This window comes from Danio rerio, chromosome 10 (assembly GCF_049306965.1).
Source record: "Danio rerio strain Tuebingen ecotype United States chromosome 10, GRCz12tu, whole genome shotgun sequence".
NCBI lineage: Eukaryota > Metazoa > Chordata > Actinopteri > Cypriniformes > Danionidae > Danio > Danio rerio.
Window position 1 is genome coordinate 17,282,732 of NC_133185.1, and position 15,018 is coordinate 17,297,749.

Genomic DNA, 15,018 nt, shown 5'->3' on the forward strand with positions numbered 1-15,018 from the left:
GCTTAAATTTGCCCACCTGTAAGGTTTTAGACCATATGGGGCATAGCATGTGTATTATTATATAACTTTTTTGACCACACTTCGTTATTATTGTTCATTTAATCGTTTGATGGAGATTAGACCTGAATTAAGAAATAGTTTTGAAATAAACTTTGCGTTCTAAATTATTTATATGCTAGTGCATGTCTGTGGGTACAAGAAGTTTCCCTATTCACGAGAGTGAAAGTGACAGTAAATCATGAGGCTTATTCTCTCATTCTCGCCTGTAGATGTTCTGTTTAACTGTTTTCTTGCTAGTGAAACACTCAGTTTTACCACTTACAAGTCCGTCATGTAAAAAACAAATGCTCTATGGCGCGATGCAACTGACTCTTAAAGGGAATGGGAGATGAGACTCTCATAGGTTTATTCTCAACACCCAACACACCTATAACTTAATGAGCTCAACCCTTAGACAATGCACCACGTCACAAAGCTGATTTTTCCGTCCTGGTCTGGGGGGTCCAATTTCGCTATACGAAAGTGTAGTGACAAATAAAGGCTTGATTGATTGATTGATTGATTGAAAACAGCAAAAGTGGATTTCGACATGCCCTTATTGCTTTTGTGTCCTGCGCTTTGCACTTTGCGCAAAATAGAGCCCTTAATGTTTAATATTACAAAACTTAATTTTAAGCATTACAGTGTATTGTTGAAGTGTGCAAGACTACTGAGATTTGAAATCATTGGTTAATAGTGAAAAAAATTAAACAGTTTCTTATGTCCTGATTTTTAAAGCCTTATCAGAGCTGAAACAAAAGGTGATGCTCTCATTTTTCCGTTGACTACATTTGTATTAATATTCAAGTTTATTTTGCAAGAGTGGATCTGAAGATCTGAGAAAGCTCATAAATGTCCACTCATAAACCCTCTACTCAAAGCAACCAGGACAAGGGCAAAAGAGACTAATAAAGCATCAGTCATAATTAGGATTGTCTCCCTCGTCTGATTAGAATGCAATCAAGAAAACCTAATCTTAAATGGACAGTTTAATTGTTAATTGTAAAAAAAAATTCAAAACTGAAAAAATTAATTAAAAAAACTTTTGAGTGAACTGTCCTCATGATTCCAGCTCTAAAAAGATACAATGCAAAGATTGATAATTCCTGTCTTAAACAAATCTTGCATGTTTAGGTGTGAAGTCAGACTGCATTGCCATTGACTGGATGGGAAGGAATCTTTACTGGGTGGATGGAGTTGCTGGGCAGATTCTAGCTGTGAGACTGACCAACAGTGTTGTACATCCACAAAACTATGTTGTAGTTCTGGATGAGGATCTGAAGCAGCCAAACTCACTTGTGCTGTTGCCTCAGAAAGGGTAAGAAATAAAACACTGTAAAAGTGCTGGGTTCCACACAATCGATTTGTGTTGGGACATCATGAAGGAATTAAGTTAACATTAGTTTTTACAAATTTAAGTGGATTGAACATACAATTAAGTCGCCCCAGAGAAATCTCAGGAATATTTTCAGCTTAAATAAGAAGTTTGAGCAAGCTACAAACAATATTTTGAGTGAATATTTAAGAGTGTCATTTACTTTTCTTACTTTATACAAAGTAATATTTTGCTGTGTTTTTATGCTGGACCATGGCAATTTTAGACATGTCAAAGATGAGCAAATTACACTTTAAACCATCAGTAGGTTGTAGTGATGGGAAGTTTTACTTATCATTTTACTGACTCAACTCAAAAAAAAAAAAAAAAGTCGTTAATCTCGATGAACGAGACTCAAAGATCCATTTGGTTCAATTTGCCAAAATGTTATTAAAATGTTGCAAATTGCTTCCTAACACATCTACAACTAGCCCAAAAGGTTGATCACACGACAAATAGATACTCATAAATAGAATACTATAAGGAGGAGAAAATAATAATTCAATGTTTACCTGCTCTTTTGTCTATGAATGTATGGTCTCTTTGCTCAGCTCACCTCTATATGTCTTCAAATGTCAGTGGATCGTTTACGTTACACTTAGTCACATATAATCTGAACCACTGCACACAGTCTGAGCCGATAGGAGCCATGATCGTTCGTTCATCACGTGGCAGAATGACTCAAGCCCGAGGATTCGATGTGAATGGATCAAATGTCTTTCCGGCTCTAAACGCATATGATTGGCCCGTGAGGAACGAATGACTCATTCCAGTCCTTTGAGACCTTTGTTCATTTTTGGAACAAGATATTTTAGATTAAATCTAACAGCTCCTTCATCCTCTATAGATGGCAATGGTTTTGATATGATCAGAAATTAACCAAAAACGTTGTCAGAATATTTAACACAATCTCACAGCAATTCGTAACTTTTGATTTAGTGGCTAATTCGTATGAATTCGTAAGAACTAATTTATACAATTTAGTACGATTTGCTCATCTCCCAATGACGGTTGGGTTTAGGGGTGTGGTTTAGGTGCCACAGTTCCTTTTGAAAATCATATATTTTCGGATGACTAAATTAGCCACTAAACTGGCAAAATATAAAATACTTACGTTTTCTCGTGAGATCAGGCTGGAATATTCCATGTGACTTCAGTGGTTCAATTGTAATTATACAAGGCTCCAGGAACTGAATGAAGCTCCAAATATTTTCAGGTGAACTTATTTTTAATGCATGATTAACTCTGTTCATTCAAATGTTTCATTCAAATGACTGATTTATTTAGAAAAAAAGAGTAAGGACAGTTGGATCATTATGAAACTCATTCAATTAATGAAACATTGCAGCGTTGCTCTGAGATAAACAAATGTTGTGTTCTGGCTTTGTTTACAAAAAATAAAAAGCTATATCGTGTCCTCACAATAATTTGCTCAATTTTAACCATTTATACTTTTTTTTTTTCTATTCTCTATTTATACTTTTTTACAACAGTTAAGCAAACATTACATTTATGATTCTGCTACTCTGTTAATGTTTGGTAAAACTCTCTTACTTGAATTCCACCAAATCCTTTAACAGCAATTACTATATTTGCATTCATAAATGATAGGGCACTCTTATTGCTTTTCTAATAGTTTTCATGATGCACTAAATACCTTGTTTTTCTGTATTATCCCACATTACAGTATCATCATAGATATTCACATCCCTACCTCATGTTATTACTAGAGAGTTTAGTCTTGTTGTACGAGTTGAAATTAATGTTTCTGTATGTTGCAGGATCATGTTGTGGTCACAGGTTGGAGGTCAAGCACAGATCGGACGCTCCAGCATGGACGGATCAGACAGGAGAGCAGTGATCAGACGTGGACTCAACTGGCCTGTCAGTGTGACGGTGGACATTCTGACTGACAGACTCTACTGGACAGACAAGAAGCTCGGGTGTATTGGCTCAGCCACACTGGATGGAGAAAACATAAGGGTAACTGGACATTTAAAAGACATTTTCAATTGATTTCTTATATTAAAGCCCTAATTTCAGTGCTGCAATAAAGTAAAATGTTTGGCTTTTTTTTTCTCCAGTTTCTCCAGCTGTCTCATATGCCTAGTCCGTTATCCATGGCTGTGTTTAATGACATGATCTACTGGTCTGACACTCAGAGAAGATCTGTTCAAGGAGCCAATAAACTGACTGGCAAGAACCGCAAAGTTTTTCTCAAAAGACCTGGACAGCCATTTGCCCTTAAAGTGAGAATACACATTGCAAGCGTTATTAAATTTCTTCTTTTACAGAATGTGACAAAATTCCTCTTACAGGGTGACACATTTTTAAAATGCTATTTTGCATTGCTGAGTGGTTTTCTCTAATGTTTGTAGGGACAAAAGTTTGTTAGCTTGAGAAAGCTTAACTGGAAGGTTTTCAAGATTTTCAAATTGATTGTTTAAACCTGGTTTGAAATAGGAAAAATAGTGTGAATCGAACATCAGTCGTTTGATTTGCTAGTTTGATTGTCTGCACAAACACATTTTAGCTCAAATCAAATCATGCTGTTAGCATGTTTAAACATTAGTAAATTAACATGTTTTTAGTCATTTTTAATGCATTGTTGCTAACACCTAGCATACATATCTAACACATTTTAGCATGTTTAAAATGTTAGCATATGTAAACACTTTTGACCTTTATCTAACACATTAGCATGTTCGTAGCTTTTAGTACATGGCTAACAAATTTTAGTTGGCGTTGGGGGTGGTGGTTTAGCATAATATTTTAGCATTAGTATATCTGTAGAATTTTTAACATGGTTAACATGTTTTTAATTTAAATATTTAAGGTCTTAAATATTTTTAGGTTACCATTTGTAAGTCAGCATCTTTCAATAGGCCAAAAGTCATGTTTTACACATTTTGTGTAAAAGTTTAAAATAATTTGCAGCATATTTTAGATGATTATAAAATAATATTTCAATATGTACTATGTTAGCATTTTACAACATGGCTACCAATGTTTGCATTTTGTAAAATACAGCATAATAATGTTACTGATAGTATGTATCAGTACCTGATATCTGTGTTCTGTGGTGGTGTTGTAGGTTGTCCACCCTCTTCAGCAGCCCAATGTCCCGAACCCCTGTCAAAGTCTCCACTGTTCTCACGTGTGTCTGCTGGCTCCAGGACTCAAAGCGGTGTGTCGCTGTCCCACCAGAGCTCCTCTGGCTGCGGACGGATTGACTTGTGGTTCGACTTTGGATGATTCCTCCTCTTACCTTATGTTACTGTCTCTCACCACGATCACACAGGTATAATTAAACACTAATCATAATAATAATATAACACAGAATAATTGAATGCCAGCCAGTGGTGTAACTAGATCCCATTTATGCTTTGAGATATGATTTACTTAATGCAAAGTGTATTTAATAAGAGTGGTACTCCCAGAATAAAGAAAATATTCTCTATGTGCAACCAAACCAACGCTGATGAAAAGTGTAGTTTAATCAAAAAGCTGCAACATCCAGAGACATTTATCTCAACCCGTACATTTAAAAAAAAAAAAACTGAGCATGTGCGCAGATAAAAAAAAAAAGCTGCTCCTTGAAATTGATGTTGCTCTACTCCCAGTGTAAGTCCCAGTCCTGAACATGCACACTGAAATAATTGCAGCGCCGCTCATGCGTTGTGAAACCGGCGCAACAGTCTTTTAAGTGGAGGTGTTGGCACTCAGTGAGTTTTGCAAGTCGACAAAACAAAGTTTAACTAATATGATGGCGATCTTATTTTGACTAAGCATGGCTCCTGATAGATTTTTGCATGAAGCAAAAAGGAGGCATGATGAGGTAAGCTTTAATAAACTTAATTCTCGGCCATGAGTCCTGACGAAACAACACGCAGCAATTCTATAAAACATCTTTTTTTTGTATTCAATTGAATTGTCTATAAAATTTCATTCTACTAAAATTAATTTTCATACAAAAGATTTCTTATAGTCTTAGATCACTCCAGTTTGGTCTTTTAGATTGTTTTCCGTTACATTTAGAATTTATTTATTTATGAATAATGATAATTGTCTTATCTTTTTTTTTTTTTTTTTGAGGGGGAGCTGTACCCCAGTAGAGCTTTGTCTTGCAACGTCCTAATGCCAATACAGACAGTGGTCTGACAGACAAATACTTAAAGCTTGTACTATTATTTTTAACTTTGTAAGCCTCAAGTATTTGTCTGTCCCACCTTCAAGTATTTGTTGGTTTTAAAAACTTGTCTTGCTGTGCCAATTTACCAGTTCATCAGTTTGTGTTCGTAATATTTCTTTAAAATCTAAAAGGCATTTTAAAAAAATTGTTGCACAACAATGTTTGTGGGAATAGCTAAAAATACATTAAGTTTCTTTTCTTTTTTAAAATCATAATTATATTATGTGCAGGTTATGTTGCATGAAGACATTTGATGTATTTACAGTTGGAAATTTACAAACTTAATAGTTTTGTTAGTATTATGCTTTGCAAAGTACTTAAATTTGGACATTTTTAAAGAATTTTATTTATTTATTCTTTCATTTAAAATTTAATTCACTACATTCATTTAAATATCATTCACAACATTCATTGATAATTGGCCAAATATCATATCCTAACAAACAATCTATCAATGAAAATCTACTTGTGTGTTATACTTCATTATAACTTGCAGTTCTGTTTTACAATTATAGATCATTTACATGTTGGTTATAAATGTATAATTGGTATTATGACTTTTTTATTATTATTATCATTGTTAATGTCTTAATTTTTGAAATAAAGCTGTCTATAGATGTAAATCATTTACCTTATTTAATTTTAATATTTTATCAGATCGTGTACAAATAAATTTTTATCCTAATAAAATAAACTATGTACATGGGGCCTGCTTGTGCACATGAATACACTAAACAATATTCACCTAAATATGTATGGTGTTCTTGAAGTTTTGTTGCAATATAAATTGTACTCTTTCCCTTAACTGTTATAATAATAAAAAAAAAAAGTCTAAATGTGATTTGTCACTTGTATTAACAAGATATTGCTACAATAAGTCTTGCCCCTCTGTCTTTTCTCCCGAAGATCTTTACTAAGAGCATGCAGTCTGAAGTTGGGCTGAAGCAGTGGCCCAATCACCGATCTTTGCCTCTGCTTGGTGTTTCTGAAGCCTCTGATTTCGACATGCTTCTCCAGGACCGAAGTATCACTCTAGCAGACGCCTCTGTGGGCTCTGTCTCTCAGCTTGGCCTGCGCAGCTCTGGCTTCTCTCCAATCGGACTCGTCCTCCAACTGAAGGGGGACATCCTGTCTGCTCTGGCTCTGGACTGGGTCACCAAAAACCTCTACTGGAGCAGCATGAAGAGGCCGGAGCTGTTTGTTACATCTCCTGGAGGGAAGCTCACAGCAGTGGTTCTGCAGGCTGAGCTTGCAGGCACCGTCTCTATTGCTCTGCACCCCCCTTCAGGTCGGATGTGTTTCACTGCTGTGGGACGCAGGGGTGCTGATATGCTGCCCCAAGTGGACTGCGCTCACATGGACGGGGCAAACCGAACCCGGCTCTGGAGTAAAGCAAAAATGCCAGTGTCACTAGCCTTGTCGGAGAAGGGGAACACGTTGTATTGGGCTGATATTGGTACGTTCATGAAAATGTCTGTTTTGTGGCTTAAACAAAAAGGGTGCAAAATAGAGTCTTGTGTTAAAATTAATTAATTTATTTTTTTTTATAAATGGCATACAGTTATTTTTTTGTAAATTGAAGTAATGGTCCTCATCGAACCCAAACATTGTCATTATTAATGTTGTTTATTCAATTAATATTAATTTAGTGGTAATTATACCTTTTTAACTTTTAACTGATTCATTTAAGAAATAATTACTTATTTATTGCAATAAACAACCATTTAATAAACTTTTGAAATAATAAAAATAAATGTCTTTGTCTTTTCTAAATAAGTTAATGTATGTTGGGTTTTTTTAGTTCAAAAAATTGTTTTTTTTATTAATTTTTTAATAATATATTTTCAAGTTTAAATACTAACCATAGTAATTTAGGTTTAGGGTTACACACCTGTTATATTATTAATAATAATAGTAATAATAATAATAATACTCAATCATAACAATAACAGTTGTTTGTTTCCTAATCAAGTCCTAATTCCTTTGACCAATTAATAATGACATCTGTTTGTTTTTTTTTCTTCCAGGGAGTGATTTGATTTGCTCTGTTAACATCGATGGCTCTAATTATAAGGAGTTCAGCACCGGTTCTGAATTTATGGTGTCTTTTGCTCGTATTGACAACATCTACTTCTGGATCACACTGGACAACGGTAATGATTCATGACCTCCAGACAGGTGTGCACAGTGCAGTTCTGTGCAGGAGCCACAAGATGGCATGGAGAGATCCTTCTTAAATATTCAGTTCATATTAAAAGTACTATTTATATTTTATACTATAATATTTTAAAGTCACTTAAAGGCATTTATTGACCAATCTCCAATTTGCAACAAATTTGCGTTTCAAATTATATTTGGACTATAGTTTATACATTTATGGAAATACACTGATTTACCTTTAACAGGAATTGTCATTTGGTTATCAAAGCCAATCGAACTACATAAAATGCAACTAAGCAGTATTACCTAGAGAGAACAAAAAATTTCTACAAGATTTGCGTAATAAAGACAGACATCATAGTATTCTAACAAAATCTCTCTTTTTTTTCCCCTTCCTTCAAAGTTGCCTTTGTGTTTGCAAATTTTCAGAATTGATTGATTATTCAAAAGACCAACCCCTCACTGACAGGTCCAGAATTTGTTCATGAGCTCATTTGCCCTATGTATTTTGACTGCTATGCCCTATTAAATAGTAAAAAAACTCATCGAAAAATGCTTTAGACCAAGCAAAATCCTGGTGTGACATCAGTTAATTAGTTTTGGCCAATGCAAACAATTATCCAACATCTATCTGTGCAAGAAAACATCTGACATAAGCAAAGTCGTTTTTCGCAACTGCATTGTTTTTCAATTGTGAAAACATTTTACAAGTAACTTACTCCAAATCTTAGACCTTATGCTTAAAAGAAAACATGACCAATAAAAAAAGGTGTGTAGCACCAATATTAAATGGCCCATGTAAAAATTAAATACTAATTTGGCTTATGTTGTTATTCATGATTTTCAAATGTATTTATTTATTTTATTTTTTTTACAAGAAATGCTAGAAAAATTGTGAAGCTCTATTATTATTGCATTTTATTTATTTTTTTTATTCAAACGGCTAAATTCTGACTGAGGGCAGTTGTATGTGTTGGCCAGTTTGTTATTTTCATAATAAATTACAGTAAACCATAGTTTTTCATTTAAAACATAATTATTTCTAATCATATATGATGTCATTGTCTTCTTATTCTAATTATTTAGGAAATATTTTTTGTACATCAAAGTGTGGTTATGACCATCTAACAATCTAATCAGCTAAATTAAATCCGCTTATAAGCTTTTCAGCTTATTTCCTGCTATTCCGATTGAAAGCTGTTCTGTAATTTACAAGTAGCCATTTTTTTCTTTGGGACTTGAATTCTGACTTGTTTTCATTCAGTTTTGATTTTTGCAATTTTAATTTGCATAAGCTGACCTGCAACTTTTTTTCTTGCATTACTGGTGGTAAAAAAATCCTAAATGTGAAAAATATATATATATCTTTAATTCTGAACCAGGTACTTCTCAACTCTGGTACTCCGATGGTTTACAGCCCAAGCAGATGTGGTTTGAGGTGAAGACGAGTGTTATTGAGCTGAAGGCTTACAGCAGGTCCAGTCAGAAAGGTGCTTCTCTTGTGTGTGTGCGTGAGAAACGTGACTGGTCTGAGGTGTATGAAAAGACTGGTCACGTGTTTGGAGGAGCTTGAGCCACACAATAGACACCTTTTAGCGTCTCCTTTTACTTTTCCCACACCCTTCACTGCAGAACAGACTCACTCATTCACTTTACATTATTCAGTTCACAATAACAGACTGACACAAATTCCTCCTCTTGTGTGTGAATGCATACTGTGCGAACATTTTCTGAATTCTTAGTGGCTGAATGATCTAATGCATTTGTCAACAAAGCATCTTGTGCTACAGTAGTAACCTTGGTTTAGCCTTACATTTCCAGTGTGACTGTATAGTTCAGATGTTCTCTTTGGAAATTGTTGTTTGACATTTAAAAATTATATTTTTAAACAATTATACATTTAAATGTATATCATCTTATTTTTTGTAATTTAATGTATTTCCTATTTGTTAATTTATCTAATTTAGTTCATTTGTATGTTAATGTAATTTATCGTCTTGTTTTTAATTTGCTCAATTGTTTTTCATTGGAAGTTTAAGGCCAAACCAATATTGTTGGCTAAAGTAGCAGTGTCTTTTTTTTGTTTCTTACACTTTTAACAATTGTTAGTTATAGTGTTTATTGTATTATTAGTTTATAATATTTATGTAATTGTTCTAATTTATCCTAACAATACATTGTACATTAAAATGCAAATATGTCTTACATTTAAGTTTATTTCAAAGCCATTTTCATTTTTGTGTGTTTTTATTTTTTGTCCCTTTCTTATTTTCTTTGCCAGGATTTAATGCATGCTCCATGAGCAACGGGGGTTGCAGTCATCTTTGTTTGCCAAATCCTGGTGGTCGCACATGTCGCTGCGCTCAGGACTATCTATCGGTGAACAACACCAAATGTGTGTCCAGCCTCAAGTGTCCCGTGGGTTTAAAAGCCTGTAGAGATAGGCTCAAGTGTATCCCTGTGGCAAAATTCTGTGATCAGGTCCCAGACTGCCAGGATGCGTCCGATGAGGAGTGTAAGCGATTCCTAAATGCTAACCAACTTTACATTGTCCAATTATTTCATAATATTACATTGATGAACTCGATCACAGACTCTCTGCAGTAGTTTGAGGTGTTCTGGTAGTGGTTCTGCTGCTGGTTAGGCTTCATTTGAATGTTCTGAGTAGCCTTTAGCATGTTGTTAATCTAGTTAAAATGATCATTACTGTTATTTTGGTCCATTTTAACCATGATTAGTATTCATATAATATTTCCCTTATGAGATAAATGTTGTATAATATGGGCACACTTGTCTTATGCCTGGTTTCCACCAAGAGGTACGGTTCGATGTGGTTCATTCTCGCTTGAAAATGTTTACATATAACATGAAAGTGCCTGATGCATATGGAGAGTAAAGAGGAAAGTGTTTCTTACAGATGGTTTGTCAAACCCACTTGCCTGAGAGACACTGACAGAATTGTACAATATTTTCCTGGTATCATTAACTGACCTAACTAATGACTACACAGCAGGAAAAGTACAGATAGGGAGTGGCCAATCAAACCTGACTAGTTAAGTGCACATGTACCAGCCAGATACCAAAACAACCTGAACATTAAGCGTTTACACCAGTGCAGTTGTGTTCAGATTTGTCTCTAACATTATCAATAAAATTAGCAGGTTGCAGTCTAGAACCATTTTGTCTTTACACATCAATACTGTAATAGATTTTATTAATTTGTGATATGGCACAGATATTGTGCAGCTCTATGCTAGCCAGTTTCTAGGGTTTTCTGACAGTTGCTGCCAGCTAGGCTGTTTTTAGATGTTCACCGTAGTTGTTAGCATGTTTCTAAGTTTTTTCAATGGTTGCTTCTTGCTAGAATGCATGCTAGGGTGTTCAGTGTACCTGTTGGCATGTTTGCTAAACAATTTAGAGTATTCTGTTGGTGGCTATTTGATGGCTGTATGTTGAGGTGTTTAGACAAGTTATTGGCATTTTCTTGGCAGTTTCCAGACATTTCTTCTGGTTGCTACTTGTTAGGTTGTGGGCTAGGGCTTTCAGGCAAGTTGTTAGCATGTTCCTAGAAAGTTTCTATGATAATCTGCTAGTTTCCTTTTGCTAGGCTGTGTGCTAGGGTGTTCAAAATAGTTGTTAGGACATGTGTAGATATTCTGGAAGTTGCTGCCTACTAGGCTGTAAGCTACAGTGTTCAGAGTATTTGTTAGCATGTTGCAAAATTGTTTCTAAGATATTCTGCCTGAGTCCTTTTGCTAGGCTGTGTGCTAGGGTGTTCAAAGTAGTTATTAGGAAGTTTTGAAATTTTAGAAATTGCTGAATGCTAGGCTGTAATCTAGGGTCTTTGAGTTGCTAGATATATCGACGAATTAGACTAGATCTATGAGAGGGGTTAGAAAATCCTCACCCTTGAACAAGCTGCTAATTTATTTATTTTTTACATTTGGATGAATGTAAACCTTCTGCTATTAACACTCAAAAACACTTTTAAAACTTTATTGTAATGTGGTCAGTGTTAAGAAGTCACTTGGTAACTAAAGGCACCTAAATAATTTTTCTTATTGACAGGTGACCGTGTGAAAACCAAACCAGGGGTGAAATCCAAATCTGGGCCTGGCTCTCTCGACTCTGCTGTTGAACTTTCTCCATCTTCAGAAAATGGTGTTGTGGTGGAGAATGTGGGCAGTGTGTCATGTGCTGCCGAGCAATGCAGTGCTCATGGGAAGTGTGTAAGTGTGAACGGTGTGCTGGCGTGTGAATGTGACAAAGGCTTCAGCGGAGATAACTGTCAGAACACCAAATCCAGCGGCACCGCTATCGCTCTCACACTCATGTTTCTCTTCGGAGGAGCTCTAATGGTCGCCATCTTCCTCATGAGAAGGTTAATCTTTTATTTAAATGTAATGCACTCACTGGCCACTTTATTAGGTATTAGAGTTTAACTATGTTCAGAACATAGAAGCACCAGTGAATGTGTTTAGGCATGCAGATGTGGTGAAGATGAGCTGCTTCAATTCAGACCAAGTTTTAGAATAGGAATAGAAAAGCTATTTAGCTGACATTGAACATGGCATGGTTGTTGCTGCCAAATGGCCTGGTCTGAATATTTTAGAAACTGCTGAATTTTTATGCACAACCACAACCGAAAGAATGATTCATGTGGGTGAAAACAGCTTTATGCCAATGGTCGGGAGAATCACCAGACTGATTTGAGCTGATCGAAAGACAACGGAAACTGAAATAAGCACCTCTGGACATTCAACACATTAAGCCTTGCAGCAGATGAGCTACAGCAGCAGAAAAAAAACACCAGTGACACTCCTCCTGTCAGATAAAGAAAACAACACACTGCAGTCTATGATTGATATAAGCTCACAAAAATGCATCAATCTGTATACAGGACAAAGGTTGACTGGTCTAAATCTTGATTTCTGTCCTTGCATTTGCATGAACGAAATTGATGTAAATGACGTGAAGACATTAATCTGTATTGTCTTGCATGTCCAGGTCAAACTGCTGCTGGTGTTATGTAGGCAATTATTAATAACAAAATTTAGATTTGTAGGTGACAAATCACAAAGAATCTTGATGAACTCTGGGAGTCCTGTGGGAATGCTTTCTTTTCCATTCCAAATAACATAAAATTCCATATAACATAACTTTATTAATGAGTTATTTGAGTCATTGCAGAGATGTATGGATGCAGTCCTCCAAGCTCATGGGAGTGATACGCTATTCTTTTTTTCCCCACTGCACCATAATTTTATATTCTATACTATACACTATTTCTGTTAAGTGACAAGACTTGTCCAAGCAAAGTCAGACTTTACTATAATAAAATATAATCATGTATTTTTATTTGTTGCTAAAATAAGCATAATCTAGGGGCCCTTGCCCTTCAAAAAAGCCCCTTTTAATACCAAATGATCAATTGGAAGTCAAATTGTTTATTTTTCCTTAAACTTGGATAGGTGGCAAGACTTTGTGAGGTAGTGTACCTAATATAGTGGCAATGGGTGAAGATTTAAAATGTAGACCTGATTTGTATATCAAATTTCATCCTGATTTGTTTCTGTTTACAGAAGGGCACGAGCAGCAAGGGAAGAGTCGACTGAAAAAGAGAATCTAGTGACTGACGTGAAAGAGCACTTGACCTTCTCAGCTCAGAACTTTGCTAATGAGCTGTATGATCCAGAAGAGGTATTTTTTGGTTTTTAAATCTTTGCAATTCTTTTTGGAGCACAAAAGGAGACGTTTTGAAAAATAGTTGCACTTTGTCTTGTGATGGGCATATAAACAAGCTTTGAAAACATTTGATTCATTTTTGTAGTTTATAAAAAACACAGTGGTAGAATACAGGACCGTGTGTGTGGTGACGCATGGTGTTTGTTTACATGGCATTCCTAGTACAGCTCCAATTTGCAACTTTTTTTGTGCAGATGACAGTTTTTTTTCTCTCTTTTCTTTAGATTTCCTATTTGATGATAAAAATACAAAAAAAAAAAAAAAAAAAAGAATTGTGCTGGCTGGAACTGTTCCAAGCAGACTAGAATTGGATAAAACTTCCATTTTAACCCTAGAGTAGCCTGAACAGTCCGCTAAACCTCTCCATTTGTGTTCAACAAAGAGAATATTGCGTTTAGAATGACACTAATGTATAAAGGTTGAAAAGGCTGACTCACAATTCAATCATATGACTTTCTCTTTCCTGTAGGTTCCTATTTCTTCAATCATCACCACTCCTGTTGTCAGTTAAAACATTTATATAATTTTTAATTTTCAATAAAAAATAAATATTAATTGCAAGATATAGTGTTGTTCACTTCCTGGTCAGAAAGATATTACATGGAAAAGGGGCTTTAGTGCTTTTCGCATAAATTACATGTTGAAATGTCAGTTGTTTGAAATTTTTAGGAAACATTTATGCAGTACTTCAATACAGAAACCACACAATGTACATGCCTTAGGCTGGAGTCATTTCAGTCTGTTTCAATGCACAAGCATTTGATTATGCAAATTCTACTTTCAATACTCTACTTCCAGCATCTCCCCCTTTGTGAAACCTAACCAGGAGGAAGAGCCAGTGAATCAATGTCTTTATCACAGTTTTGGGGAGAGAAAAAATTAGGATAGCGCTCCTCCTACTTCAGTCTCCACATCAAAGTTCATAAAACCAAAGGTCAAGGTGCTCCAGGATTGGCCAGCCCATTCACCAGATATGAATGTTATTGAGCATGTCTGGGGTAAGATGGAGGAGGAGGCATTGAAGATGAATCCAGTGAATCTTGCTGAACTCTGGGAGGGCTGCGTAAACGCTTTCTTTGCCATTCCAGATGACTTTATTAAGTTACTTGAGTCATTGCAGAGATGTATTGATGCAGTCCTCCAAGCTCATGAGTATCAAACACAATATTAAATATTTTTCCACTGCACCATGAATTTTATATTCTATACTCTACATCATTTCTATTAAGTGACAATACTTTTGTCTAAGCAAACTCAGACCTTACTGTTCTAATTAAATAATTAAAAATCAAGGCATGATCATTTTATTTTTATAAAATAAGTGTAATCTAGAAGCCTTTGCCTTTTCTTATAAGCCGCTTCTGATACCAAATGATCAACTAGAAGTCAAGTTATTAGTTGTTCTGCCTAACCTTGGATAGGCGAAAAGATTGATTTCATCAATGTTTATTCAGAGGGCAACACTCGTTTTGACAAGTGAAGAGTATAATTTCTCATGCTAAAAGTA

At 35.3% G+C, this 15,018-nt stretch overlaps 1 protein-coding gene across 2 annotated transcripts in view; it reads left to right on the forward strand.

Annotated features, from left to right (window-relative positions):
* The window catches only part of si:dkey-88l16.3, a 74,451-nt gene extending 60,379 nt beyond the window's left edge, over nucleotides 1–14,072 (forward strand). For both annotated transcript variants that reach the window (XM_073914494.1, XM_073914495.1), the window contains exons 48-58: nucleotides 1,174–1,357; nucleotides 3,196–3,397; nucleotides 3,499–3,663; nucleotides 4,509–4,715; nucleotides 6,513–7,062; nucleotides 7,634–7,759; nucleotides 9,149–9,256; nucleotides 10,048–10,281; nucleotides 11,835–12,147; nucleotides 13,349–13,466; nucleotides 13,981–14,072. In XM_073914494.1, the coding sequence (XP_073770595.1) occupies nucleotides 1,174–1,357; nucleotides 3,196–3,397; nucleotides 3,499–3,663; nucleotides 4,509–4,715; nucleotides 6,513–7,062; nucleotides 7,634–7,759; nucleotides 9,149–9,256; nucleotides 10,048–10,281; nucleotides 11,835–12,147; nucleotides 13,349–13,466; nucleotides 13,981–14,022 (2,249 nt within the window). In that variant the 3' untranslated portion in view covers nucleotides 14,023–14,072. The remainder of the gene's footprint in view (nucleotides 1–1,173; nucleotides 1,358–3,195; nucleotides 3,398–3,498; nucleotides 3,664–4,508; nucleotides 4,716–6,512; nucleotides 7,063–7,633; nucleotides 7,760–9,148; nucleotides 9,257–10,047; nucleotides 10,282–11,834; nucleotides 12,148–13,348; nucleotides 13,467–13,980) is intronic.
* The last annotated feature ends 946 nt before the right edge of the window (nucleotides 14,073–15,018 follow it).